The 27,176-nt window shown below is 50.5% G+C and overlaps 1 protein-coding gene across 3 annotated transcripts in view; it reads left to right on the plus strand.

Annotated features, from left to right (window-relative positions):
• Positions 1 to 376: 376 nt before the first annotated feature.
• The window catches only part of LOC310894848 (mitogen-activated protein kinase kinase kinase 3-like), a 77,188-nt gene continuing 50,388 nt past the window's right edge, over positions 377 to 27,176 (plus strand). For 2 of the 3 annotated variants that reach the window (XM_083825448.1, XM_083825451.1), the window contains exons 1-2: positions 377 to 602; positions 21,811 to 21,890. In XM_083825448.1, the coding sequence (XP_083681574.1) occupies positions 21,887 to 21,890 (4 nt within the window). In that variant the 5' untranslated portion in view covers positions 377 to 602; positions 21,811 to 21,886. The remainder of the gene's footprint in view (positions 603 to 21,810; positions 21,891 to 27,176) is intronic. The other variant, XM_083825449.1, reaches the window with a different exon arrangement.

Consider the following 27,176-nt stretch of genomic DNA (forward strand, 5'->3'; position numbering starts at 1 on the left):
CAGAACTTCAACTGGGTTCCTCAAGAGCCCACCCGCTGAACTCCCCAAGGGCTAAGCCACGCCCTGCCGGCCCAAATTAACCAAAAGCCGAAGGAACTGCAGGATCTGGGCACCCCACAGCGCCCAGCGGGGCTGCAGCCCCCACAGGACCGACAGCGCCCCTCGGCGGGGCGGCACAAAATGGCGCCCCCTGGCGGAGGGGTGGGAGGCACAAAATGGCGCCCCCTGGCGGAGCGGGGCTCCCCGGCGGGCCGGCCAGGGGGGCGTGGCCTCGTCCCTTGGCCGCTTCCCTATTGGCGGAGGCGGCTGGGCGCGTCACCGCTTCCTCCCGCTTTTGTGCGCCGCCCCGCGCCGCCCCGCGTCCCGCTGCCGCCGAGCCGAGCCGAGCCGAGCCGAGCCGAGCCGAGCCGAGCCGAGCCGAGCCGAGCCGAGCCGTACCGTACCGTACCGTACCCAACCCAAACCAACCTAGCCGAGCCGTGCCGTGCCTTACCCAGCCCAGCCCTGCCGAGCCGAGCCGAGCCAAGCCGAGCCGAGCCGTGCCAAAGCAGCGCTCCCAGCCGCCGCGCATGGCCCCCCGCGGGTAGCGGCTCTCCGGACGGGTAAGGCTCTCCGCGGGGGACACGGGGAGGGGGGGGCTCCAGAGCCGGGCTGTCTCCTCGCTCCCTTTCGGTTTGGTTTCGGGTTTTTCCCCGCTGGCGCCGCGGGGTTTTGCAGCGGGGGCCGCCGCCGGGGTCTCAGTGTTATGGGTTTTGTATCGAGGTCTGGTTCTGGGGTCTCAGTTTTGGGGTTTTGCATCGAGGTCTGGCTCTGGGGTCGTTTTATTTCGGGTTTTCCCCTGGCCCATCCTCCAGCCATGCAAGCGAGAGGTGTCCCTCATCTACTGCGCTTTGGGGATTTGGGGGGGCGTGGGTGCCGGGCACCTCATTGCAATCCCCCCTTGGGATTTCCCCTTGCAGCCACCAGGCTGGGTTCCCAACACAGTCCTGGTGTCCCCTCGCTCCAGCCTCTTTGGATTCAGGTCCATGAGCCGTTTCCCCAAGTTGTTGCCCGACACCCTGTGCCCGCCACGCTTGCCCTACAGCAGCCCTGGAGAGGGCAAAAAGGCAGGGTGGGTTTCATCTCGGGGTAAAAAAAACTTCTCCCAGAACCCGGGCTGCAAAGCAAGGCTCACCACAAGCACTTCCATCTACCACCCCGGCGGTGAGACCCTCGCGCCGTCGGGACACGTTAAACCCACGCCGAAAGCCACGGCGGGTCCTTTCCCTCCTGCGATGCGAAGCAGCCGAGGCCCTGGCCCCCAGCCCCGTCGTCCCCACGGGCGGAGGTGGGAGCCGTGCGCCAGCGCCCGTGGGCGTGCGACTGAAGGCTCGCCAGCTCGCCCAGCGTGGCCAAGCGCCTCTCTCGCCGGCCCGATGCTACCCAGAAAAAGCCGTCTCCCCCCTCGTCTGCTGCTTTTTTTCCTCCTCCTGTCCAATTCCCGGCTCGTGAGCCCGTGGTGTTTTTATTTTTTATTTATTTTTTGCAAGTAGACCTTGCTTCTGGTTCGGGGCAGGGCTGGCCCCCTGTTGCTGGTGCAAGGACCGAAACCCCTCAAAACGCTTTCTGAAAATGCTGAGGATGGGGAATGTGGCATAGCTGGGTCTTTTTTGGAGATTTGGGGTTTATACGGAGTTTAGGTGATACTGGGAGTTTGAAGGGTCAAATAAATGTGTTTTGGGGTAGCTGCATCTGAGGGTCTGGTTTCCAGACCCTTAGGCACTCGTTGTAATAGAAGGGGTTCGAGGTTTTGGGGCTTTCCTCTGCAGCTGGGCACGGTCGTTGCCTTAGGAAGTTTTCACGGCTTGTAAAAGCTCCTCTGTTGGAGGCAGGATGCGTGGCTGGATGGGCTGCCAGCCTGGTGGGACGCGGCTTTAAAGGCTCTTTTATACGTTCCTTCTCCAAACGGGGTTTGGTACCACGAGTTTTTCCATGGGTCTTAAATCTCCATCAGAAACTCTGCTGTGTCAACGTGTGCCGAAGGGCAATGTATTTCTGTATCGGAGACCCTTAGAGCTCACGCAAAGAGATGTGGTCTGGATTTCCTATAATGGGATGGTGAGCCTGCGTCGCGAAGAGATGGAGAACACGGCAGCCTGAGAGGTGCAGTCCTCTCCCTGTCCCTCCTGAAATGCTGCCATCGCTTGGTGATGCTCCGTGGTGTTAGCGTGCAGCTTGGGCGTGAGCTAATTTCTGAGTTATCCCGTTGGGAAGATCCCAGTGGGGATGGCAGTACAAGCCTGGTTGTGACACGGGGACTGGTATGGGTGGCATTGGGGTTCTGGTGGATCCTGTCGCAGGGCTGCTGATGGAGGCTGGAGGGAAGTGAGTCAGGATTTGCTGTTAGAAGGGATATCTTTTATTAGACCGCTTGGCGAGCACAGAGCAGCTTTGGAGCGTACGAGCCTGTCCACACGCCTGATGCAGAAGCAGCAAGCCTCAGAGCTGGAGACAAGGAGGGAGCGATTGCTCTGAGCTTACCTTGGCTCTCCTATCAGAGGGGATCTGAAAGAAGAAGGGATCTCTGCAAAAGAGAACAGGCTGCTCCGGGAGGTGAGAGGTTCATTAGTTCCAGTGGGAAAGAAAAAAATAATAATTCAAGTACAGTTCAGCCAGCTCATCTGGTCTAAGGAACTACGTTTACGCTCTCTCTACAAATCTCTGGATTTTTACATTTCCTGAGGTCCAACACAGGAGTGGGACACGTGCCCCGTGTCTCTGGAGGTGCAGAGCCCTGTGCAGCCCAGCTCCTGCAGCAGGAGCCGAGCCCGGCCGGGGCTGGGGCTGCTGGTGCCCGACAGCAGCAGGAACTTTGTTGGACTCTGTCCTTTCCACTCCCTTCTCCGCACAGAGCCGCGGCCAAGTGTAATGTGCACAGAAATGTGCAGAATGTCAGCTGTGCACCAGGGAGATGGAAAATGCATTATAGAGCCATAAGAAGGGGAATATGGAATTCAACTTTTTTTTTTTCTCCTTGGAGTCCTCACTTTTCAGTCTTTTGAGCGGAGCTATAAATGGCCCACTGATGCTGAACCCGAATCCCCAGACTTTATTTATTTTCCCATTTAAGCTCCAGCAAGGTGAAGTGGGCGACCGGGCGTTTTCTGGGAATCCTTCCAGGAAAGCATCCACAGAGCAGCGTGTCTCTCCCGACCAGCCGGCTGCTTTGGCTGCTCGATTTTTTTTTTCCCCTTTGCTGTTCTCGTGGCTCTCCGCACACCGGCCAGGACCGCGTTTCTTCCAGGTGCCTTTCCTGCCTTTGCCAAGCGGGATGTGAGACGCGGAGATGCCGAGTGCATTGGTGTGACGTGGTGAGCGCTGCGGCTGGCCTCTGATGTGTGCTGCTTTTTCCCAGGAGAGCCGAGGCGAGAGCTTTTCCGTCTGGGAAGGGATGTGTGAGCACGTGTGCGTGTGGATGTGCTGGCATTTTGGGTTGATTTCTGCCTGCCCCTACGGTTCTGATCCGGTCTGGCCAAGCAGCCTTCCTCTTTGTCACTAAAATCGCTGAAATGCCACTGGGGTGCCACCAAATTGCTGTCCCGTCGGTAACACAAGAACAAAAAATAGATGCCTTGCACTTCAAAGCCACTGGGAAGCTGTTCCCTGAAGAAGATGGATTGCACAGGAAGGCAGAGCAAGAGCGCTGAGATACTCTCACGGTGCAAACAGGTTGGCTGCAGCATCAGCATGACCCGCAGTGGGGACCTGGGGAGGAATTTGGCCCAAAGCCGGCTCACCTGGTGCTGCAGTGGTTTGGGGAGAAGCATTCGGTGAGGTGGGGTGTAGGAGGTGCGCGTTCGAGCCCTGTGTCTGCTTGCAGCTCCCTTCTTCTGGGGATGGGGACGTGGTGCTGGGTGTCATCGTGCACCGGTCTCAGGTGTCCCCAGAGCATCAGGGGTGCCTCAGAAGGCAACCCACAGGGGTGGACCTGGATGTGCTGAGGCTTTCAGGGTGACAGGTACCTGTACCTCACAGAAGAGGGTGTTTTGGCTCCAAAATGCATTCTTCAGCCACTTTTCCCTTCCCTGGAAAATCCTAATATAAATGTCAGGGGAAACCAGGTGACTCAGGATTTAATGAGAATCCCCAGTAGGGCCTGCCCTCTGCTGCGATAAAACCCCCGTTGGCTACCATTTTACCCCCAAATAATTACCATTTCGGCCAAAGCTCCCCTACTTTTGCCCTTCCCGCTCCGCAAGATGATCGGGGAGGACGAGCCGCCGCCAAACCGAAACCCAGGGTGGAATTTGGCTGGGTGCCGAAGAAATGGCACGGGACAAAGTCCGGATGGCCTGGGGCCGTGCCTGGCAGCCCGGACCAGATCCTGGAAGGAGCCGGCCAGTTTGCTGCGTGGGATGCTGTGTAAACAGCCTGTGTGCTCGCAGAAGGGAGGCGGATGGATTGAGTATTCAGGTAGTGATTTAATGCCGAAAAACTTGAAAAAATAGCCTTGGCTGAGGGAAAGTGTGGGTGCTGTAGGAGCTTCCTGTGTCCTGGAGCTTGTGCGCTAAATAGCAGCTAGTCATCTGATTGATAACTAGGTGATTCAGGGGGGAAAGGCTCTGTCCAGTTGTTTTAGGGAATAATAGGTGGGGTTAAAAGCCCTTGTGAAGGAGGTTGGAAGGCTGTAAGTGCTGCTGAGGAGTTTGTGGGGTCTACAATGCTCGGAGCACTCCTGAACTATTAGGACTGTCCTGGAGCAGTGGTGTTTGTGCAGTCCACGTGAAGGCATTTCTAGCTTGTAGAGCCTTCCAAGTGCCCGCAGATCCCCGGAGGACTTCTGGAAGTTTTGCATGTGATGATCATTTGCCAGGCATCAGGTGCTGTGCAGAAACGAGCCCTGTGTTGTGCTGTGAGTTCTGCCACTGCCAGACTGTGTGCGGAGGTTTGGAGGAAGGCGCTGCTTTTTGGGGGCATCTGTAGAGGTCTGGCATGCTCCTTGGATGTGGAAGCCTGTTGTGATGACGACGGTTGGTTACTTCTTGCTTTTACACTACAACCTTTATGTTTTTTTGTATTTTTTTTTCAAGTGAGTGGAAATCAGGCCATCCCAGTCCAGTTGTAAACTGGAAATAGTGCAACACCCTCATTGATAAGAGCCTTAAAAAAAAAAACAACAAAAAAAAACCACAAACCAAGCAGATATTTACTGTTTGCAGTGGGCTCTTTGCACCTTCTGCTCCACAAGGCTGCAGCAGCGATGCCCACGCACGAGCTCTTGCCGACAGGTGGATGTCACCTCCGACCCAGGTTGAAGGGCTGGGGCAGCCACCACGTGGGGCTGCGATAAGGAAGGCTTGGCTGGGGAAAATGGCTTGGGGAGAGGGTGTAGGGTGAGGTCTCGTAGCTGTGTGCATGCACAGAAATCCTGTCCTAGATACTCTGTTCCTGTTGGCGTCGCGCCTCTTCCTCTCTGCCACTAACCAGGGAGTGCCCTGCAGGGGGACTGTCCCTTTTCTGCATGCTGGGTCAGCGCAGTGCCATCGTGAAGGCTGGCTGATGATGTTATCTGTATGTGGGTGATGCTGACGGGTTGGGTACTCAGCTTGCTGTGTGGAGAAACGGTGTGGTTGATGTGGAAGGGGGTGGCTGGTAGGAGGTGTGCGGGCTGGGACAGGGGAGCGACTCAATCCAGGAGGCTGCAAGCAGTGGGTAAGCTGTGCTTGGAAATGAGAGGTAAGAGATTGGGGTTTGCTTCTGCTGAGGCCCATCAGTCACAGAATGCTTTGGGTTGGAAGGGCCCTCAAAGCCCACCTAATCCCACCCCCTGCCATGGGCAGGGACCCCTCCCACCAGCCCAGGCTGCCCCCAGCCCCATCCAGCCTGGCCTTGGGCACTGCCAGGGATGGGGCAGCCACAGCTCCTCTGGGCAGCCTGGGACAGGGCCTCACTGCCTTCATAACAAAGATTTTCTTCCTTTTAACTAATCTAAACCTACCCTCTTAGTTTAAAGCTGTTTCCCTGTGTCCTACCACCACACCCCCTGACCAAGAGTCCCTCCCCAGCTCTCCTGCAGCCCCCTCTAGGCCCTGGCTGGCCGCTGTGAGGTCTCCCTGGAGCCTTCTCCTCTCCAGGCTGAACAACCCCAACTCCCTCAGCCTGGCTCCACAGCAGAGGTGCTCCAGCCTCTGAGCATCCTCGTGGCCTCCTCTGGACTCACTCCAACAGGTCCCTGTCCTTCTGGTGCTGGGGCCCAGAGCTGAGCGCAGGCTCCAGGTGGGATCTGAATGCGCTGTGAAGCAGGGTTTGTCTTGCCAAACCGATGAAACATCCTTCAGTAAAGACACCAGACTGGGCCAAGGCCCTGGAAAATTTGCCTTTCCCTTCCTAATGCAGGGTGCTCTCGCTGCAGCCTCAATGCCTTTTGTTCATCTTTCAGCACAGAAATGCAGTGCTCATCCCTCTATTGCAACCCTTTTGCTGGCTTTCAGCTTGGAGAGCGGCTTTTGGGAAACCTGAGCACCCGGTTAATAAACCGGTGGAATGCGTTTGCTGCTCCTTGGTCTTAATCCTTCAGTGCTGGTGTAACAGAGTCATTAGAGAAATATGCAAAATATGTCAGTTATTTCAATTTAGAGGGAGCTGGTAGCAAATAAGAAACAGACAGACTGTAGTGAGCTGTGCTTAGCTTATTGCATCATTGGTTTCACTGGAAGGTTCAAGGTCCAGCTCTGAATCGCTGTTGCTTGGGTTAAACCCAGCAGCAGGGTGCCTTCGAGCCGTGCCGTGTGTTGACGGAGTGGTGAGGGCAGGGAAAGCAGCTGCCTTGGTGCCCTTACTGTGTGTAGAATCACAGAGTCATTAAGGCTGGAAGAGACGTCCAAGCTCCTCTGGTCCAACCATCCCCCTCCCACCAATGTCACCGCTAAACCATGTCCCCAGGCACCATGTCCAACCTCTCCTTGAACACCCCCAGGGACGGTGACGCCACCACCTCCCTGGGCAACCCGTCCCAATGCCTGACTGCTCTTTCTGAGAAGAAATGTCTCCTCATTTCCAACCTGAACCTCCCCTGGTGCAACTTGAGGCCATTCCCTCTTGTCCTGTCACTAGTTACCTGTGAGAAGAGGCCGACCCCCAGCTCCCCACACCTTCCTTTCAGGTAGTAGTAGAGAGCAATGAGGTCTCCCCTGAGCCTCCTCTTCCCCATACGAAACACCACCAGTTCCCTCAGCTGCTCCTCACAGGACTTGGTACGCTTTTCTGGCTTTTCCCTGGAAAACTCTGCACATGGGTCCTGCTGACCCCTGGCAGCTTCTCCTCAGGTGGTGGCAACCCAGGAAAGCCCTGTTCATGTCTCCTGGGGCACCTGCTGGGGGTTGAGGCTTGGGAGGTCCCTTGGGGCTGCCTGGTTGTGGGACCACGCGTGGTTTTCTGCTAGGACAGCTCTCGCTGGCTTTGCTGTCCGGGAGGATCCGCTTCCCCAGCGGGCTTGGGCTGCTGCCCCCATGTTCCCTCTCCCAAAGCGCTCGTGGTTGCTGACTTGAGTCATGAGTGGCCCTGATGGGAGGGCAGCTGCGTTGTTCTCTGCGTACCCTAATGATGGTCTCCGCAGACCGGCTTGGCTTCACCTCGCTTGGCTGAAATGAGCTCTTGAGTGTGAAGGGTTTGAGGAACTGTGCCCGCTGTTGCCTATTTTTGTTTGGTGACGAAACACTTTGCTTGCTGGGGCTCTCCCTGAAGCGCTGACCTGTTGAAGCCACGGATGGTGCGTGTGTCATTCCCTGTGTTACCTGGCCGATGACTCAAGAAAAAGAGAAAACACTTAATCAGCACAATATTTCAGCAGCTTCATGTACAACACTACCGGTGTGACTAATACCTGCTTCTGGCCGGGGCGAGAACGTGTGGTTTCTGCTCACAAGCTGTGTCACAGGAGATGAGGCCAAACAATTGCCTTTTGGCCCCATTATGGAAGGTGCTGAAGATTGCAACCATCTCTTGAGGGAGAGCTGGGGGTAAGCTCAGTTCAGCCTTGGTCTGTGTCCAGGAAATCCTGCGCAGGAGAAGTTCTCTTTCAGAAAGCTGGCTGGGCTGTCCCAGGGAGAAGGTGGCACGCTGAGCTTTTGTCCCTGAGTGCCGAGGGGACTTGGAGAAGATGGAGCGAGGCCTCCTGCACCCAGGTCATCTTTATGGAGGAAGCTGATCCTCTTCTTACGGTGTTCATAGCCAGGGAGGTGCCCTTCAGCGTCGCATCTCTGCGGGAGGTTCTCGGGCAGCGGTGGTGGTGCCTTGGCTGCAGGAGCTGCTGTGAGGTGGCTGGGGAAGGACACTTCAGGGCCCAAGGGTGCATCACCAAACGCCGCTGCCTTTGTGGCAGTGTTCAGGGGTGTCACATCACCAAGGGCTTTGGGTGGTGCCCTTCAGCAGCCTCACTGAACCAGGGAGGATGGCGAGGAAGTTCTGTACTTAATAAATATTTGAAAAGATTGCTTTTCCCTTTGTGGTGCTTAGATACATTGCCTGGACATCTGTTGCTTGAGCCTTGAGGTGTCAGTAGACACAGTGGTGTTCTGCTTAACTGCACGTGGGCATCCTTTTGGCTTGCAGCCCTTGAGAAATGAGAAGAGCAAACAATTTGGTTAGGGGCTGGTGAAGGCATGTCTTTTGTATCCATGTGTGCAGATGTTCATCGAGTCATGTAGGTGTAGCTGTACTGCGCAGACCCACCTGGTTGGAAAGGAGTCTGTGGATGAACCATCCTGCATTTCTCGCAACAAGCCTGCTTGCCCCGGTGTTGTCTTTTGGGCTGGTGGGCAGCAGGTTTGCCATCTGCTCTGGCTTGTGAGAAGAGCGTGGAGAAGGCACTCGCCTTCTTCTTGCTGCTCCTTGCCTGCATTTGCCACTCTCCCCTCCGTTCGAGGTTCAGGATGAGGCCCACGGAGGATCCTGGCTGCTAATTCCTACTTGGTGGCATGTGCTGTAAAGCCTCCTGCGAGGTACTCGTGCCGCGAAGCTCTATTTTGGGGCCGGTTCTGATGTAATCTGTCAAGAAACGGTCTGCTCTTTGACTTACTGCTGGAAGTGTGGCTGTGGATGGATGACCAGTTGCTTACCTAGCATTACCAAAGCAACGAGTTGTTGCTTTCCATGACTCATGAAAATGCACTGTAGGCTCTCTTAAGAATGGCTGAGATCATTTTTTGGCTGGGGCCAAGCATCTGGTTTCCTTAGCAAATAGCAGTGGGGGTGGAGGGAGGGGGATTTCCAAACTTGTTTCTTTGTATGTGTGATCTGGATTTTTGAGCTCGCTTAATAAAATACTTCATTTGAAAAGGGGAGGAAAAAAAGGCCTGTGACTTCCACATCTGTTTAGTTTTCGTGGCATGACTTGTTCTGCCTTACAAAGGGGAAAGGTGCTAATAACATTAGAGCTGCAGGCTGTATTTTTCCTCTCCAGTAAACACAAACATGATGGGTGGCATTTTTCTCCTGAAGTAAATCTTTTGGGGAAAGAAGAAGGAGGTGCAGAGAAATTCAGTTAAACAAAGCCATAATTGCATCGGTTGTTGTTGTTGTTGATGTTTGCTCAAATAGAGGGCTATAGAGAATTCTGCAGTGATGCAGAAGGTTAGAGCATTAGCTAGAAGTGTTTGGTTAACCTGATTTTAATTTTATTTTTAATATATTTCTTTAATTATTTGTCACCTTTTCAGTTGCTTTCTGGTTTTGGCGGCTCAGTTTAAAAGGAGCAGTGCTCCTATCCTTGGGAACCAAGTGGTGCAAGGTGAGCATCAGCTGCTGGAGGAGACTTGGGACAGCAGCGAGTCCCCAGGTGTTTTGCAACCTCTGCATCCAGGCTGCAGCTGCCTCTTAGGTGGAGCAGCTGTACCTTAGCCAAGCTTTGCCTCCGTCTGCAGGCATCTAAGAGCAGGCGGAGAAAAGGGAGGGGAAACCCTCTATAGCAGAAAGCAGTGGCTTGAATAGGGATTTATGCACAGAGGTGGGTTTAGTGCACCTGTGCTCTGCAGGAAGGGTGAGGGTTAGGCTCGTTAAATGCCACGGATGCAGCAATATCAGATGTGTTTGGCAGTTTAATAGACGCGGACCGACTTCTTGCATGCTGTGGGTTCCTGCTGGTGCTTCGGCTGCAGTGCAGCTCCCGGCTGGGGAAGGCACAGCCGTGTCCCCACGCGCTGCAGGAATGGCCTGGAGCCACCCGTGGGCTGCACAGGGGCAGCAAATCTGCCCCGGGAACAGCGGGAACTCGGGAGCGTAAGCACCCGGCCGAAAGCCAGGGGTGAGCGGGAACAATGCGACTGAACAGGTTTGTGCTCACTTCCTCGTAATCTCAAAGATGAGATAATAGAGAAACCCAGAAGCGTTTGCCAAGCGAGAGCAGCGAGGCTTCCTTTCTCTGCGTGTCCTGCGAGGCAGGAGCAGCCGCCTGGTTGCCACCTCTGGCTGCCCAGAAAAGCAAACCTTCCTTGCTGGGGGCACGGCATGGTCCGGCTGGCATCAGTGCCATGGATGCTGGCTCCAGGTTGCTGCTCGTGTTGGCACACAGCACCCGAAGCTGTTCAGAGCACCCCAGTTTCTCAGATCCTTCCTGTTCTCCTCCTCCTCTTCATTCCTCTGCACCTTAGGGAGTTAGCTAGCTTTGGGCAGAGCGGGTGAAGACCCCCGCTTTAATCACAAGCACAGTGTTTACCCGCTTTTTCCATAACGTATTCAGGGCATGGGGTAGCACACCCCAGATGCAAGCCTTCTGGATCCTAATAGTTTTTTTTTCTAAGCAGAAAAGGAAATAGCTATAATCTGCAGTCGTCGTTCTCTTGGTGCTTGCAGATACCTGAATGCAGGGACAAAGTTCATTACTTTACCCGGTGATTAGCTGCAGCCCATGTGCCTGTAGTGCGGTGGTAGCTAGCGCAGCAGGCTGCAGCGCTGCCCCAGGGCTCAGCAGCACCACGCTTTGGCCTCCATCAGAGCCAAGAAAGGCTTTTTCAGCAGGATGAGTCCTTATTTACAGACTGGTTATTACCACGCAATATTTCTGCTGGGCAAGACCCACCAGCAGCGGTAAATCTGGTAATGCTGGAGAGCGGAGGATGCCAGCAGATGAGCCGGCGCAGCTGGACTCGCAGGGCTTTGCCTTACTTCGGGCTGGATAAAGGAAGGGGAAGCAAAATTTGGCAAGTTGTTCCACTGTGTTTTATTATTTTTTTAAACCGTTGTGCCTTCATATTGCCCTCTACTGTACGGGTCTCTTTCGAGTAAAGAGGCCAACAGCAGGATACATTGAAGGTCTTTGTAGTTTCTGGACAAGTTTTGCTCTGAAAGCTGGATTTTTTTATCTGTAACCTACAGATGGGGATGTAGAAGCCCCCCCAGATTAAGCCATTTCTCCCAGTCTAAGATTTCCAGTGTATAACACTGGGGGAAAGAGTCCTTAATCCCATTCCTTCCTCCAAAAAAAAAATATTAAAATTGTGAATTAACTTTTTTGTTCGAGCATTTCAGACTTTGACTGATGCTTCTTTCTTCAACTTAGACAACTACAAGTACTTCTTTTTAACCCAAAATAAGGAAGTGTGGATTCTGATGTAATCATGTGACTCCAGGAACCGGCTACTTACGAAAAACACCAAATCCTGTGAGAATTGGCAATGCTCAGGGTCAGCCCATGGTCCAGCATCTGAACTGGAAACTGAAGCAGAGCCTTCTATGCCCAGCTCCCTTTGCAGTGTTAGGAGCAGTGGACGTTGCTTCCCCATCTGTTGATGTCCGTCCAGTTGCAAGAGGAGATCTAGATCTGTGTGGCTTTTTCTTTTTTCCCCTTTACATGGCTAAAGCGTGGTTTTTGTTTTTATTACATTGTGAAATTTGCAGATCAGTGATCTGGGGGCTCTCAGTTGCTCTTTGAATTATGTGAGAGTAGTCTTCTGTGGAAACCTTACCGATCGGTGCGTGTTTTATTTGAACACGCTTTGGAGGTGTTGGAGTAGTGCAGCCACTGGGCCCTTCTCCGTGTGATTGAGCTTCTTTTGCATTTTGAAAATGAGAGGGCCTTGCTGCTGCTGGGGACGTGAACCACTGCCAATGCAAATTGCAATCGAAGCTGTACGGTTTAAGCTGCATTGGATTCTCCTCTCCCCAAACCCATTGGTTCTCTGCCTTTTCACTTTTTATTCTTTTCTTTTCTTGAGCTGGGTTTCTGACAGTCTGTTGCAGGAGGCTCGACCTGGCTGGTTGATGGATGGGATGCTTTTGTCTGTTCTCCTGTCAACTTGTGTTTTGCATAACTATAGTGCTTCTCCGTGTTGGACAGGATCAGGCGTGAGTGCTCAGGGAAACACAAGCTCTCCAATAATACAGAAATGAGGTTCTTGTACTGGTTTTGGCTGCAAGGGGAGGAATTAGGGGACTCGCTTGGGTGCCAGAGAGCTCACTGAAGCTGAAAGCCAGGCAAATGCGAGCCCTCCTTGGCTTAACTCTCCTTGGGTAAGTCCTGCTAGCGCGAGTGAAATCGCAGCAGGAAACGAGATGTCTTCAGAGGGCAACGCTCTCCCAACATAAGCAGACCAGCACGTTTCTTTACAACGTGGGAGATATTTATTCTGTGACTAAGCATAAAAGTTAAGAGATGGAAAAGGTTCTATTAGATCATCTCGTCCACCTCCCTGCTGGCGCACAATTTTTCTCCCTGGAGTATATTTGTTAGCAGGCTGTCGGGCAGACAGGAGGACTTTACCCGGGGTGCTATGGAAGAGTAGCTTGCAGCCCATGCAGGTGAGGGATTCGTGCGCGTGTGACTCGACTTGCACATGCCCAACTTGCTTGCAGCGAGAGGATTTTGTAGTAAATCAGCCCAAAGCCCTGGGCTCAACATTCTTTGCATGCTTGGAGCTTTCCCGTTGACTTGCTGGGACTCGGTTTGTGCAGGCGTCAGCTCGTCTTTTTTTAACGTTCTAGGAATAAGCTAATTTTACTTGATATTTATGATGGAGTAGGTGGTTTGAAAACTAATAATAATAATAGGGGAAAAAAAAAAATAGAATCCTTTTGGTAAGGAGAGGTCAGCCAGCTAGACATCTGCACAGCTGGCCTGGGCTCTGTTTGCCATGATCTATGACGGCGGCGCGTGAAGGCTCCCGGAGGAGCCATCAGAAAGGTGCAGGTGGAAATGCTATTGCTATGACAAACAGACCAGTGCCGGAGTTTCAGGCCAGAGCTTGGGGACCATCAACACTGCTTCATTTATTACTCCTCGGAACGTGTAACCATAGCACAGCCTCATACACATGTACTTTTTTTTTTTTTTCACGCTCCCTGATTTCATTTATGGCCGAGAGCACTTAGCATCTCCCAGATTGAAATCACCGAGTGTTGAATGTAAAGGGACGGATTCTGTTCTTACCTAATTGGGGAAGACTTGGAGCATGTGCCAAACACTGGGGGCTGGAGGAGAAGTCTCATATCAAGGCACGTGCTGAACTGCCTTCCTGTGTTGAGACTGTTGGCTTTAGCGTTTAGGATCACTCCACTGCTTCCAAGGGTGTCTCCTGGTCAACAGTGTTGTGAGATCAATATTTGGGGCTAGAAACCAGGTCTGTTATGTGGTGCAGGTGAGCAACCAAGCTTGCTTCACCACCAGTGACGTGGTGTTGCTGGTGTTGGGCCCCTGGGGCTGTGCTTTGGCCCGATGATCTGTATCCTGACACTGCTGTGCATTTTGTGCAGTTTTCTGCAGGTGTTATGGGACATCTCTTGGCTGAGCTATTGCTCTGCTGAATCAGGAGGAGCTACCCCCTAAATCTGAGGATGGTAGGAGCTGGGTGTTTCACGGTACGGAACATGTCCCTGGCACCGATGGTCTTTCTCTTGGCACGTTGTGTGGAAGTGACAGTATCGCAGATGACGTTTTCCAGGAAAGCTTCCAACACTTGTAAATGAGCCCTGAGATGCGTTTCGCCTGCCTTCCTCCACCAGACATCTTCTAGGGAGGAGGGAGGGAGTTGGAGCAGGGCACAGTGCATGCAGCAAGCAAATCTGCCTTGTTATTATTTGGTTTAGAGAAATCTTGGTCTGAAGATGCAAAAAGCAATTGCAAACACTGTCTGGACACCACCTCCCCTCATCAATTAGCAGCATTAAATACTCAGCAGGGAGGATTAATTAGAAAACTGAAATCTTTCCATTGTGACAGCCCTCTGGTTTCCATTGAAATGCAGCTGAAGAGCTGGAAAGGCTTCTGTGTTTTGTTTTGATATGCAGGCATATGTTTCTTTCCATCCTGGAAATTAATTCTGTCTGGAACAGGGCCGTGGGAATCAATACTGAGTTGCACTGGGTTTCTCAGAGCTCTCTTCTGAGAGGAGCTGAGTGTTTCCCCACTGTGCTTAATAAGTGCCTGGGTTTGGAGCAGCTGAGCAACCTCTGCCTCGACTGTCTTTGAGTCCGGAGGTGTTGCGTGGCTGCCCTGAGCATCCAGGGTTGGTCCGTGGCCTCTTGAGGGTGACAGGCTTCTCTCTTCTGAAGGTCTTCGTGTCAGACTTCCTCCAAGGTACCTGAAGAGGCCCACAGGCTGTGCTGCCCGTGACTTCCCGCTGCATGGTACCGGGCTGGAAGCCGTAGGAGAGGAAATTACTCATTGCTCTGCCTCCCTTGCAGGCTGTGTCGGTGAGCTGTCATGCCCAGCCTTGGGCAATTCAATACCCTAAGCTGGATGTAGAAACAAGATTTGCTTTTTCCTCACTTTCCCCATCTTTTATTCTTCATCTGGGTTTGGAGAATGAAGGGGGGCCAGCACAGCAGCTGTGGGGAGGGGTTGCTGTTACGTGACAGCTGTGGGTGGCATGGGTTTGGTAACACGAGGCTGCTGCTCCTTCTGTAGAGCAAAGCCTACGTGGAAATTGGATAGTGAAGAGTGTTGGGCATACATGTGCTCTGTGCACACCTGTTAGGCCGTACAAACGTATGGCTGTGTGCTACCCGGTTTGGTTCCTGTGCTGTTGATGGCTCATGTTTTGTCATGTTTAGTCACACATGATGGCGAGCACCCTTGAGCTCATGGGATACTGTAAGTCAAGAGGACAAGGAGAACGAAACCTGTGTGAAAGCTGCCCCACGTGTTTCTGTTTCATAATCCCATCACCACCCCACCGACGGTGCACGGGAACTGGCAGCTTGTGGAGGCGGCAGCGTCCCGGGGCTATGCGGGAAAGCGGTCCTTTCACCCGAAAACACAGCAGGCATTTTAATCTTCACTTGCCACCAAACACTCACTGAGCTTGGCTTTCCCCTGGTCTAATCTGGATCCAGAATTACCCAACAGAAACTGTGTGAGCAAGAAAAGGGTCTTGCAAATTCTGGGGTGACTCTTTGGGGGCTGATCCTCAGGTCCTGGTCTCCCCGTGCACCGTGGAGCTCGTGCTTCTTGCCCACGGGAAGGAGTAAAATAACCAGGTAGCTGTTGAAAGAGCAGGAAGCAGTCAATAAGTCTGCAGCCCGCGGCTTCGCGGTCGATCAGAAAGTCGTGTTTTGATCGATCAAAGCCAGACGGGCCGCGGGGAGGAGGCTGCAGCTCGTTAAGGAGGAAGCTGTGCGGTGGGCTGGCTGTGAGAGGGACTATCGACCGCGGCCAGCGGAGGGTAAATGGTGGCGTACAAAGGCCGGGAGGACAAACTGGGGGAGAGGCGGGATGTCAGCGGGGTGTTGCAAGTGAGAGAAAGTGGGTCAGGTAGCAAGGGGAGCGGGCACAGCGGCTCCAGCAGCCTGGTACTGCCACAAGGCCTTGCTGCCCACCTCGGAGATGGGTGGGCCTTCCTCCTTCCTGGCCCAAACGTGGTCACTCAGTGTTTAACGTCCTGTTAGAGCACATTGGGCCTGTCAGAAAGTGTACTTTGCTGCTCTTAGAAGCCAAAGCTTTTGGAGGCAGGGTTGTTTCTGGCCTGCCCTTATCTCTGGTTAGCTCTGGGTGCCCCAGTCCCTGGTGGAGGCACTGGCCCTCAGGCCAGGCTCTCCGTCGCACGATGTTGGCTTTGCAGCCCTTTGGAGCAGGGCTTCATTCGTGGAGAGACGTGGTTTGTGATGACAGATGGATCGATGCTGCACAGACCCTTCTCTCCCGACTGATTTTGCCAGGAAAAATTTTGCCCTGAGGCTAACGGTTTTCTGAGGACGTATTTCATCTGAAAGTTTTAGTATCTCTTCCTTCTTTTTAGCTTCTGCTCCTTCTTCCTCTTCCTCCCCCCAGGGAAAGGACTGTAACCTCACTTCTCCAGATACGCTTGCTTGATTGAATTTATCCCTAAGGTCTGCAGTCATTTAAGTAGAAACAACAACAAAAAAGGACACAAAAAACCTTCTAGAAAAAATTCCTGATGCTTCTCTGGTTTGGTTTTTGTCTTGTACACACAGAGATAGGCCTTCCCCCGTGTGCCTTCACTTAGGGGGAACGCTTGTTGAAATCAGAGGATTTCTGTTGGTGTTGCTTGCATCGGGGTTTCTCTCTGTTTTATGGGTGTGCAGGTAACTACACATGGATGTGTTTTTTACCCTGTGTAAGGAGAAATGATGCATAACAGTGCTCTCCTCTAATTGCAGACCATCATTAAGAGAGAGGGCTGTGCATTGAAATAACCCTGCCTGGGTTGGCTTCCTGAGAGAAGAACGCCCCAGCTTGCAGGAGATGAGGAACCTTCGGACTTGGTCGCTGCGCTGCCTGATCTTTAAAATTTGCATCTAGGGCTTGGGGTGTGATCAGGGTAGGGTGTCTGCAGGTTGGCTGGGCCCTGCCAGCTGCTGGAGGAGGCAGTTCCTCTGTAACAAGCGGGAATTCAGCAGGGATGCAGTTCTGCGCTGTGCAGGCCTCGATGCCAGAAAGCATCCAAACAGCTGCTTCCACGTGTGCTCTCTGGAAGTTTACTCTGCTTGAATGTTCTATTTTATATATATAAATATATATATGCAAAATACGTTAGCTCTGGCCTGTTAGGGCTGTGTTAGCTCTTTTTGCTGATAGGAGAGTCCTTTTGAATACTTCTGATTGCTTCCTTGTTTGGTGGTTTTCCAGAAGCTTGCAGTCTCTGCGCAAAATCAAAGCTATTTTATATGCTAGTATAAATTACTGATTATTCCACTGAATTTGGTAAAAAGGATTATTGCTGTAAAACAGAAAGAGAAACCGATTGGAAAAAAACCTTACTGGAGCATGTTATTTGCATTATTTCATTTACAAAATCATTTGCAGGAAGAGGAGGGGTTGACAGGAGAGATTTTAATATCTCAGAGGCTATTTTAAAGGGCTGTCAGGGAAGTTAATCGCTAGCAGCCAGGCATGTTTTAAAGCTCATATTCTAAATACATCTTGTGCTGGAATCAACAGGATGGTTTGGGAGGTTTTTCTTGAGAGGCAGCTGCTGAGCTTAGCTGCATTTGTTGGGTCTCTTATGACTAAAGGTATCTTCCATCTTGTATGATGGCTCTTAGGGAAACAGTCTCTCTTCTCCTAGCAGCATGCTCTTGTGCAAAAGATGCTTTATCAGTTTTGAGGTGCTGTGCCAAAAAATGGGGAGAAAAAAAAAACAACCCAACCCCTCAGCTGATACATGTTCATATCACATTGCATGAAAGCCAACAAGCAATTTATTTGCCAGAGCACTGGCTTGCTCCTTGCATGAGCTGCGGGGATGCATGCATGTCATTTCTTGCTTTGCAGCCTGATCCGTGCATGCTCAGCACAGGTTTTTTCTCCTCCTCTCGGCTCATGCTGTTTGCCCCTTAAGGCCACTTGGGAGATAAGCCTGCAGGCTTGGCCCAGTTACACACGTTTGCAGAAAGTCCGTTCTTGTTGCATGCTCATAAACATAGGTGCGTGGGCTTAAATGGCTTCTTTCTGAGTACCCCTGCATCGTGCATCGTTTGGATAAACTGAGCAGAACACGCTGTGAGAGTGGGGTCTTACATTTCTCAAGCATCACCAGAACTTCACAATTCTTTTCTGTAGCCCCTAAATATGGATCCTATTTCCAGGGCAGCTGTATGTGCTTCAGATCAAATGTCCTCTAGCGTCTAGGACAAAGCTTTAAGGATGGGGTTGAGATAATCTGAGGAAATCTCTAATATTTCAACCTGTCTTTCTTTGCGTTTGAATCCACCGTGATAACCTGCAGGCTGTTTGACTAAGCTAACAGCATGCATGCGTTTGTATTCTCGCAGTTAAAACAATCTCTTTTGCTTTGCTGTTGTTTTTAACACTACCCCAAGCCCTGGCCTCTGAAGCTTTTTGAAAATAACATTTACAATAATATTTTTAACAGTTCCGTAGTATACAAAACTCCAGCGCCCTGGCAGGACTCCCGGAAACTTGCTGAAAGTTAATGTGGTCAACTCTTAAAAAGGAGAGATTTTTTCCGCTTGACTCTTGCTTGTTAAACTCTCTGAGCCCAACATGTTGTTCCCTGCTGCTTGAAAAAACAAGGAAAGTCCCAATTTTAGCAACGCTAGTTTGAGTAGCTTTCCAGCTGAGCCACATTTCAGGGGCAACTGTGGCTTATTATTTTTTTACGGTGGTGTGTCCCTCCACCTTCAGCCCAACGTGTTAAGTGGTGCTCAGGCTGGAATAAGTAGGTGCTGCTTTCCCTGGAAGCCTGGGGAAGAGATGCCACTTGTTCACGCTGCGGTACTGACAAGACATCCTGATTTTTTGAAGCTGTGTGTTATGCAGGATGCTGAGCCTCTGTGGGGTAAGTCCAGCACTTTTGGGGGTAGGTGATGCTGTAAATCCCATTTCAAATCAGGCAGGCTGCTGGTGACTGCAGCTCTCGGTGCTGGACTGCTCTCATCCTTCTTGCCTTACCCCCATCCCAAATCTTTCTTTCCACTAACTGCCTTCCCATCACTTTTGTGTCTCCTCTCAAAACCAGGACAAAACTACTCTTCTCCATCACCTCCTTTCCTGCTTTGCACAGAGACCGGAGCCATGTCTAGCTGGGAGCTGTGTTGCTTCTGTCTCTTGAACCCAGCCTCGGTTAATCCCTTCCCACCCAGAAGCAGGGGAGAAAGGGAGGAAAAAAAAAGGGGGATTCATTTTTAAAGGGCATTAATTGCATAGAGCTCTCGTGTGGATACTTTACTCATGTAGCCTTAATGATGTTGAGCCGCTTGGGCTGCAGAAATGAATTCAGCTTGGTCAAATCAAAGCTGCTTTTATTCCAGGTGAGATCTGTCCTGGGGTTTCCTGCAGCTTGAGTAAGCTCCAGCAGTTTCCTGAGCAGGTCGGAGCAGAGCAGCCAAAGTCTCTTGCGTGCACGACACAAACCTGGAATATGAGCCCTGCATCCCCGGGAGCTGACACTTCGCTGATCTCTTGCCCTCCTTGCTTGGTAGGAGGCCTTTGTGCACTGTGAGGTTACCAGGGCAGTAGTTTGTAGGTTCATGGTGGAGATTTATGGTAGCTTTACAGCTGAGGTTGGTTCTGCCATGGTTGGAGAGGCGGAGTGTGAAGCAGGAGCCCCGTTTCAGACGGTTTGCGTGGCAATCTCCAACACTTGAAGGCTCTGCTTGGGGCCCTTGGTGGGAGGAGAAGTGGGATGCTGCTCCAGAGTGCATTGGAGTAGGAAAAGGATTTTTCCTTTCTCTCCCACCCCCCTGTTTTTTTTACAGGACATAATAAAAAGGCAGAATTTGTACTAGAAACAGGAATTTGTCCTTCTGTAACAGGAAGCTGCTGGTATGTATTTTTGGGAAGCCACGGAAATCGCCGGTGTTTGCAGTCCAGTTTGAAGGCTGGCTGTCCCGAGGATTTAAGAGATCTGCTAAAACAGAAATTCTTCTTCTCCTGTGTATCTATTGAGAATTCCTGCACTGCAGATGGGCAGAGGGGTCTCGGGCTACAAGGGCAGCGATGATGGAGAAGAGTCACCAGTTTTTCCAAGGTTTGCTTGCGTGGCTCCTGTAGGGGCAAGCTTTTGTGACTGGGTGCAGATTGCAGAGGTCTGAAAGGTCTCCATAAAGCCATTAGAAAAGTCTGACCGATAACGCTGATGGCAGAGTGAACCTGGGCTACTCAGGAATTTAGGGTTAAATCCAGGCTATCTGCATGTGACCCTTGGAGCAAACTCTGCACGCAGCTTAATTACTGGAAGTCCTGCATCAGTTCTGAAAGCAAAAGCAGAGAAGATTTGAGCTGTTTCCTGTTCTTGTTATAATCAGCTGGAGCTTTTGCGCTGTTTTTTGGTGGATTTTTTTGCTCTCTCTTGATCCACTTTTTGCATAGACCGACCAATATCATCTCGAGATGGGATTTTAAACCTCCTTGAGCCTGTTAGTTACTTCCTTGCCTTCTCCTTTGTCTTGAAAAAGGACAGAGCGGAGTCCCCCACGGCCGTGAGCTCAGAGTAAATGGTGCTGTCCCGAGAGGAAGCTGCAGCAGCAGCAGGAACAACGCACTCCGTGGCACTCGTACTTCTCTGTCTTCGCTGCTTTCTTATCGGCTTCCCTTCCTGCCTGTCTCTCTCAAAATAGGCTGGATAAATATCCTCCTGCTTGCCAGCACTGAGGCACCGGAGTTGCAGAAAATCGTTTTAATCCGCGCTTGCAACCGTTCCCGGTTCACTTCAGATTTGTTACTGCTTTTAAATCGATTTGTCTGAGCCGGGGGGGTGCTCAGAGTGCCTTCCTCCATCACTCCCGCACGACACGGAGTACGTAGTGCTGCAGAGTTCATGGCCACGTCCTGGCACACACAGATCTCGGTGGCTTTGGGGCAATATTTCCCGTAGTGACTGCAGGACAGGGATGTCTTCCTCTCTCCGTGCAAGCCTGATGAGGTGTGCGAGATTCCTCTCTGTTGAGTCATGCTGTCACACAAGTTTATGGCCAAGAAATCCGTGGGCTTATCAGCCAGCTGAAGTGGATTTGTCTTTGCTGGTTGCTTCTGTCGCGCCGCTGTGTCCTTCTGTAGACAAGTTAGGCCGTCGTTCTGCCTAAAGTTTTTTTTTTTTTTTCCCAGTGGTGTAGATGTGAGCAGAACTGGCTCCAGCAGGCTCAGGTTTACACTCAGATTTTGCAGTGAGCAAAGAAACCTTTTGCTGATGCTCTGTGCCCATCTAAATGCGGCACGCCAGGTAAACTGAGCCCCTGCATGGGCTTTGGGTAAATCAGGAGAGAATCAGCAGCAGCTTGGGGCAGCAGGCAAAGTCTGTATGAGCACTACAAGGACACTACCTACCGTGAGGGATGTATGGCTCGTACGTTGCTGCTGAGAGCTGCCCGGACTCATTTTTTTCCCATGAGGTCAGAGAGAGGCTGATGCAGTCTTTGGGAACCTTGGCTGGAATTGGGAAGACCCAAATTTAGGTCTCTGCTTGGGTACAGGCTGCCTCTAGGAGTGACTTCCCATGTCCTGCCATTGGTTTGTTTCCCAGGGGAGTGGTATCTCACAGGGATGCTGCAAAATGTAATGTGTTGAAGCTGACGTTGCGTTTGGGTTGCATTAAATAAGGTAAAAATACATTAAAGATGCAATGTGTGAAGGGTGGCGTCCTCTTAACAAAGGAGACTTGTGGCAGAAGTCTAATCTGGTTACTCCAAGATTAATTATTGTTAATTATTTTTTTAAAGGTACAGGTTTGTAGTGCATAGAGTGTATATATATAACTTTTGGGGTGGACTCCTGGTCTCAATTCCTCCCTAAGTGGCTGTCCCCTTGCCTCCAGCCCAAGTGGTGGCAGGGAGGTGCTTTATGAAGGGTGGTCCTGTTCAGTCTCTGTCCCAGCTGGCGTGTCAAAATTAACCTGTAAACTCTGTGTGTGTTTGTTATTACAGGGTGGATGCTTGAGAGTGGAGGATAAGGTACAAGTGTCTGGGACCGGTGGAATGGAGGCCTGATGTAGATGGAAAGATGGGTAAGGACTGCATTTCCCTGAAGCAATTAATTCTCTGCAGCCTGCTGATTTTGATTGGGGTTACCAAGCCTGACAGTGGAGCAGGAGACCTTGCCAAGACTGCCTGGCTGAATATTAGTGTTTTCTAACTTTTTTTTGCCTTACAGTGGTGCCAAAATTGGACAAATTCTCTTCTTACCACCAGTGTGTTCTGGTGGGTCGTGTTCTAGGCGGAGCCCCTTCCCAAATCTGCCTGTATTTCTGGACAGGGCATCTTCACTCCCTGTATTTCCTTTCCTAAGGAAGCTTCACTTTCAAACAGAGCTTTGGGATATTGCTTTTATAGCTGGTGACCTGGATTGACTTGTACCATCACCTTCTTCTGCAGGAATAAAGGAGGAAGTCACGTGTCAGATGCCCTGTGGTGCTGAGGGAGATTTTCTTACTTTTTTATTTTTTAACTTGGAGAATACTTATAGCTCTGGAGGTGTACAGTGATTGTTTGATCTAATCGCTGTGCTAAAGGAAATTTGTTATGACAGATATTGGGATAATTTGGAAGTGCTGGGCTGTTTCTGTGGGTAATCAGCTCAGTGGCATTGTCTCACATCAGATAATAAGTGTTGAGGGCCCCAGCTCCTTCAGCTTTTCGTGCTGTTGGCCATCAAATTTATCTCTTGCAGAATCATACCTTGCTTGCAGGAGAATGCCCATGCTTTGCTAATGTGCTTGTAACCTGCTGCAGGGATTGCCTGGTGTCTTCCCATCGCAGCCCTCTAGGAATTAAAGATGCTGAATGGACTTTGCAGGGGGCACATGCCTTACTGAGGGCTGCGTGCTGCTAGGTTTGGGGTTCAACTAGAATTTTGTGCGTTTATGGGCAAGGCAAAGCTTTCTCCAGAATCAATGACCACAAAACCACTTCCAAAGTGGTCTATAAGGCGTTTTACCAGCCAGTAGCCGTTCTAGCAACTGTCGGGGTTTCTGCTCATTTTCTTTAGTTTTGCTCAAAAGAGGAAGGCTCAGCAGGTTGAAGAACAAGGGCAGGTTCTGTCTTACGTAAGTGGTAGTGTGTGATTAACGTATGGAGCTAATTGAGCTTGGATTGTCCTGCTTGGATTGTCCACCAGAAGACTGAGTTTGGGTTGTCCACTAAAAGAGGCAAGTTACAGAGAAGCCTAAATGCATCTCCTGAAATGGTTTCCTGCCCTGGTGACAAAAGAAAGGAGAAAGCAAAAATCTCAGAGGAATCTTGACTGTAGCTGGGCACTTCACTTTTACACTTGCAGTATTTACACAAGTTTATCCAGAACTTCTCAGGGTTTATTGAAATGGTGGGGAAAAATAAAAAGAGGTGGGGGAAAATGCCAGTAGATTGTGATTGTCTCTCTAGACCTAAAAGAAGAGTGATGAAGAATTTGGTAGTGGTTTGAATTTAAAAAGTAGAAAATGCAAAGCCATTGCCACACCTTAACTGTTTGTCTTCCCTTATGGAGAAAGGAGAATAGGAGAACAGCAGCGTTTACCCCATCCTGGCTTTATCTTTTTTATTTTTTGCTCTCTCTATTAACTGCGAGAGAGATTTTGAGGCAAAAAAAAAAAAACAAACTAAAGCTAAGTAAAGGGAAAAAAGAAGGGAAGAGAGAGTTCAGACGTGGTTCTTCAGTATAAAGAATGACAAATTTCACTTGAAAAACCCCAAAATTTTTTAGAGAAATTGTCACGTTGAAGATGAGAGCTACTCCTAGTCAATGCATTTTTTTTTTTTTTCAAGGGTGGAAAGTTCAGCCTTGCTCTCAGGACTGGTAGGGAGTGAGTTGCTGGCTCCAGTCCAGTTTTCAGCAAAGAGTCAATTTGGTGACTTTTATGGAGCCCGCAGCTGATGTGGACTGCTTGATCTTCCTCCAGACTGTCAGCTGTAAACGTACCATGGGCGCGCTGGCGAAAGCAGGGATTGCAACAGTACTGCAGTGAAGAGAGCACCCTCTCCTAAAGCAGCGTGTTTTGCTTTGGGGAGGTCAATCTGAATCAGTGAGAGCCTTTCTTATCCAGATTTGCTGTTCTGCTTTCACCTGTGTCTGCGTGGAAGGTGCTGTGCATGTCCCCCCTTCCCAAATGTCATTGCTTGGGGCATTGCTGTAGCTCATCACTAACAGCACGGCGTCATTGCCATTGCAGGGACTGCTTAGACCTGCCAGGCTGCCTTCAGAAGGCATCGTGGTGTGGTCCTGAGCCTGGTCTCTGCCTTGACTGTTGGGGCAAGAGAGATGAACCGATGCGTCTCATGATCAGTGTTACTGAGTGCTATTTGCTAGTCAAATGATGACTGCAACAGCTGTGATGAAAATTAAGCTAAATTTTGAGGGTTTATTACTTTCACACCCACAACATTTTATATGTGGTCTGGTTTCCTTTGTGTGTTGGGATGGGGGAGCATTTTCAAGGGAAGAGCAGAGAATTTGCAGTCCTTACATTGATTCCCTTCTGGTAAGCCACAGAGGAGGTACGCTGAAATGATCTCTGAAGGTCTCTTCCAGGTCTGCCTTTCTTCCTAGGATCCTGTTCACACTCAGCTCGGTGTCCCAGAGTTCGGTATAGCACTGTTCGCTCCTGGACGTGTTCTAGGGAATCTGTATGACCTTGTACAAAGACCACGAGGTGGGAAGTGGCATCTTGTGGCATCTCCATGTGCACCTCTGACATAGCAGCCAGGCTGCATCATGGGGTGCAGCGGTGCTTGGAGTAGCCCAGCGCTGCAGATCAGACCAGGACAGCATGGCAGCTTGGGGGCAGCCTCAGCAGAGCTTCTTGGCACTGGGTTTTTGTGCAGATATGGCTATGACCACATCACTTGACATTTGTATCTATTCTCTTAACGCTGGCTGTGAAGGACCTGGAGGTCTTTCTTGCCGCAGGATATGGCTCAATTTCTGAGGGAAGTGGAACTGGGTACAGCATAGGAGCTTAGGACAGAATTATTCTGGTTTTGCTTCATGTTTTGGTCTTGGAACAAACAATTGGGCTTCTGCTCAGTATTGCCCTGAGACACTTCACTCTGAATTTGTACTGAAGCACTTGACTCTTTCTTTGTACAGAAAAGGAAGGTGGTGAGAACATTAGGGTAGTTTGTAGGTTAAAATGGCTTTAGAAGGAGATAGTAATTTCTACAGGAGATATATATGGCCGCACTGTAGGTGTTCAGTCACAGCTTCACAAGCTGACCACGTTTCACCATGCGAGTGTGTCAGGTCAAAGTCTGGAGATGAAGTGGGGTACAGAGCCTGAGCAAGGCTCCAAGATAAATGTCTCTGTGAAACTGACCCCCTGGCGTACCTCACTGGACACTGACCGATCATTCAAGACTATCCCGAAGTGGCTGGTGCTGTCAGCTAGGTACTGCAAGTACAGAATCACAGAATCGTCCAGGTTGGAAGAGACCTCCAAGATCACCTAGTCCAACCTCTGACCTAACACTAACAAGTCCTGCACTAAACCGTATCACTAAGCTCAGCATCTAAACGTCTTTTAAAGACCTTCAGGGATGGTGACTCAACCACTTCCCTGGGCAGCCCATTCCAATGCCTAACAACCTTTTCAGTAAAGAAATTCTTCCTAATATCCAGCCTAATTCCTGCTGGATGGACTGGACTAATACTGAAGTCATTTTTCACATGGTGGTGGGTTACCATGTGCCTCTTACAGTGGCTTTCTCAGCCTCGATAATGGGAGAAAATCAGGGTGGAGAACATGTATGTCCTAAAGCAGGATGTCCCACCTCTCACGCCTGGCACAGAGCAATTTCTGCAGCTCACAGTCCATTTCCATCTGCTGCACCTCCAAGAGGGTCCATAACCTTTTTGTCATGTAATCAAAATGTAGCTGAGCACGAACGAGTGCACAGGACGCTTCCAAAGATGTCTGTGTATTGCAACCCAGTGAGAGGACCATGGTTGATGGCAGTTTAACACTGTGTTTAAACATGGTATCATGGTTAAAATAACATTAAAAATATTGTGGAAGTTAGTATAAAAGGCATTACCCAACATTTTTCTTTTTGTTTAAAAGTGATTTGAGTATTCTTGACTCCAGTTGTGAAATGGCATGTGTGTTTCTGACAATAAAAACACTGGGAACTCTTACGTGTGAGTCAAAGTTTAGGTCTTCAGTACTTTTCTGGAGAAAGTGTAAGTTTTGTTTCAGCAGCAAGGCGATCTGAAGTGTGAGGGATGGAAGAATAATGCCTTTTTACAGTCTTGACTTGACAGAGGGGTGTTTTTTTTTTTTTTTTTTGGAGAACAAGACTGCTGGCTGGGCTGGCAAAAGGCAAGGCAGCTTGCAGAAGGAGGAGGTGGTCACTTCGCACAGTCCTGGTCTGTCCATTGAACTCCAGATCTGTGTTCTTCTGGGGCTGTTGAGACCCTCGGAGAGAAAAGACCAACTCTTCACCCACAGACATTAATTTCTTTCAGCTCTCCCATTCTCTGTGTTCCTCATCCTTCAACTGAAGGCAATGCCTGTGCACTTCACCTGCTCTTTGTATGCTGCGAGCTGTAAAAAAAAAAAAATAAAAATAAAATCAGGTTAAATTGCAGCAGTTTGCCGTATTGTTAGGCACATCAGGCTTTCCAGCTAAGTTTTTTTTTTATTTTCAAGAGGTGTCTGACTTGCTCCTTCTCCCTTTCCTGGCACCATTGCTCTCAGGGCTCCTGTTTCGGGTCACATCGGGCACTTTGGGCACCTGGGAGTGCAGGGTCAGACCTGCCCTGCTGTATTTGGGACTTCACAGCTATTGCTACAGCGACAGATGAAGAGTTCACGGTTTCTGGGCTGTGACTTTGAGCATTGGAAGTAGCTGAGTTGGGAGGGAGAAAGAGGTCTTTATGAGCCTGCAAATAACCTTCAAAGGTATCGGAGGCAGTCAGGGGAAATAACTTGCGAGCTACATTTCTCACTGTGTAAACATTTTTCTCCTTTCAAGTGTGCTCAAGAGAGGTGCAGGTTGTGGGGAGAGGTAATATCTTTTATTAGACCAAACTGATAGAGGTGGAAAAAAACAGGCTGCCTTTTAGGTACATAAGCCCTTCTTCAGAAGCAGCAGATTTTAAGCAAAGCTGGAAAAGAAGCTGGAAAAATTGCCCCAAGTTTAATTTAATTTATGTTAATCTGTTAAAGGAAAAGGTAACTAGTGTCTGTGGAGCAGAAGGGAGGGTTGGCAAAAAAAAAAAAAATCTATGAAAGGTGGTTGTGGGTCAGGGGAGAGAAAACAGTACCTGGCACCTTTGAAGTGGTGAGGAGTTTTGTGGGCAG

The sequence above is a fragment of the Anser anser genome (genome assembly GCF_964211835.1).
Source record: "Anser anser genome assembly, chromosome: 2".
In the NCBI taxonomy this organism is placed as follows: Eukaryota; Metazoa; Chordata; class Aves; order Anseriformes; family Anatidae; genus Anser; species Anser anser.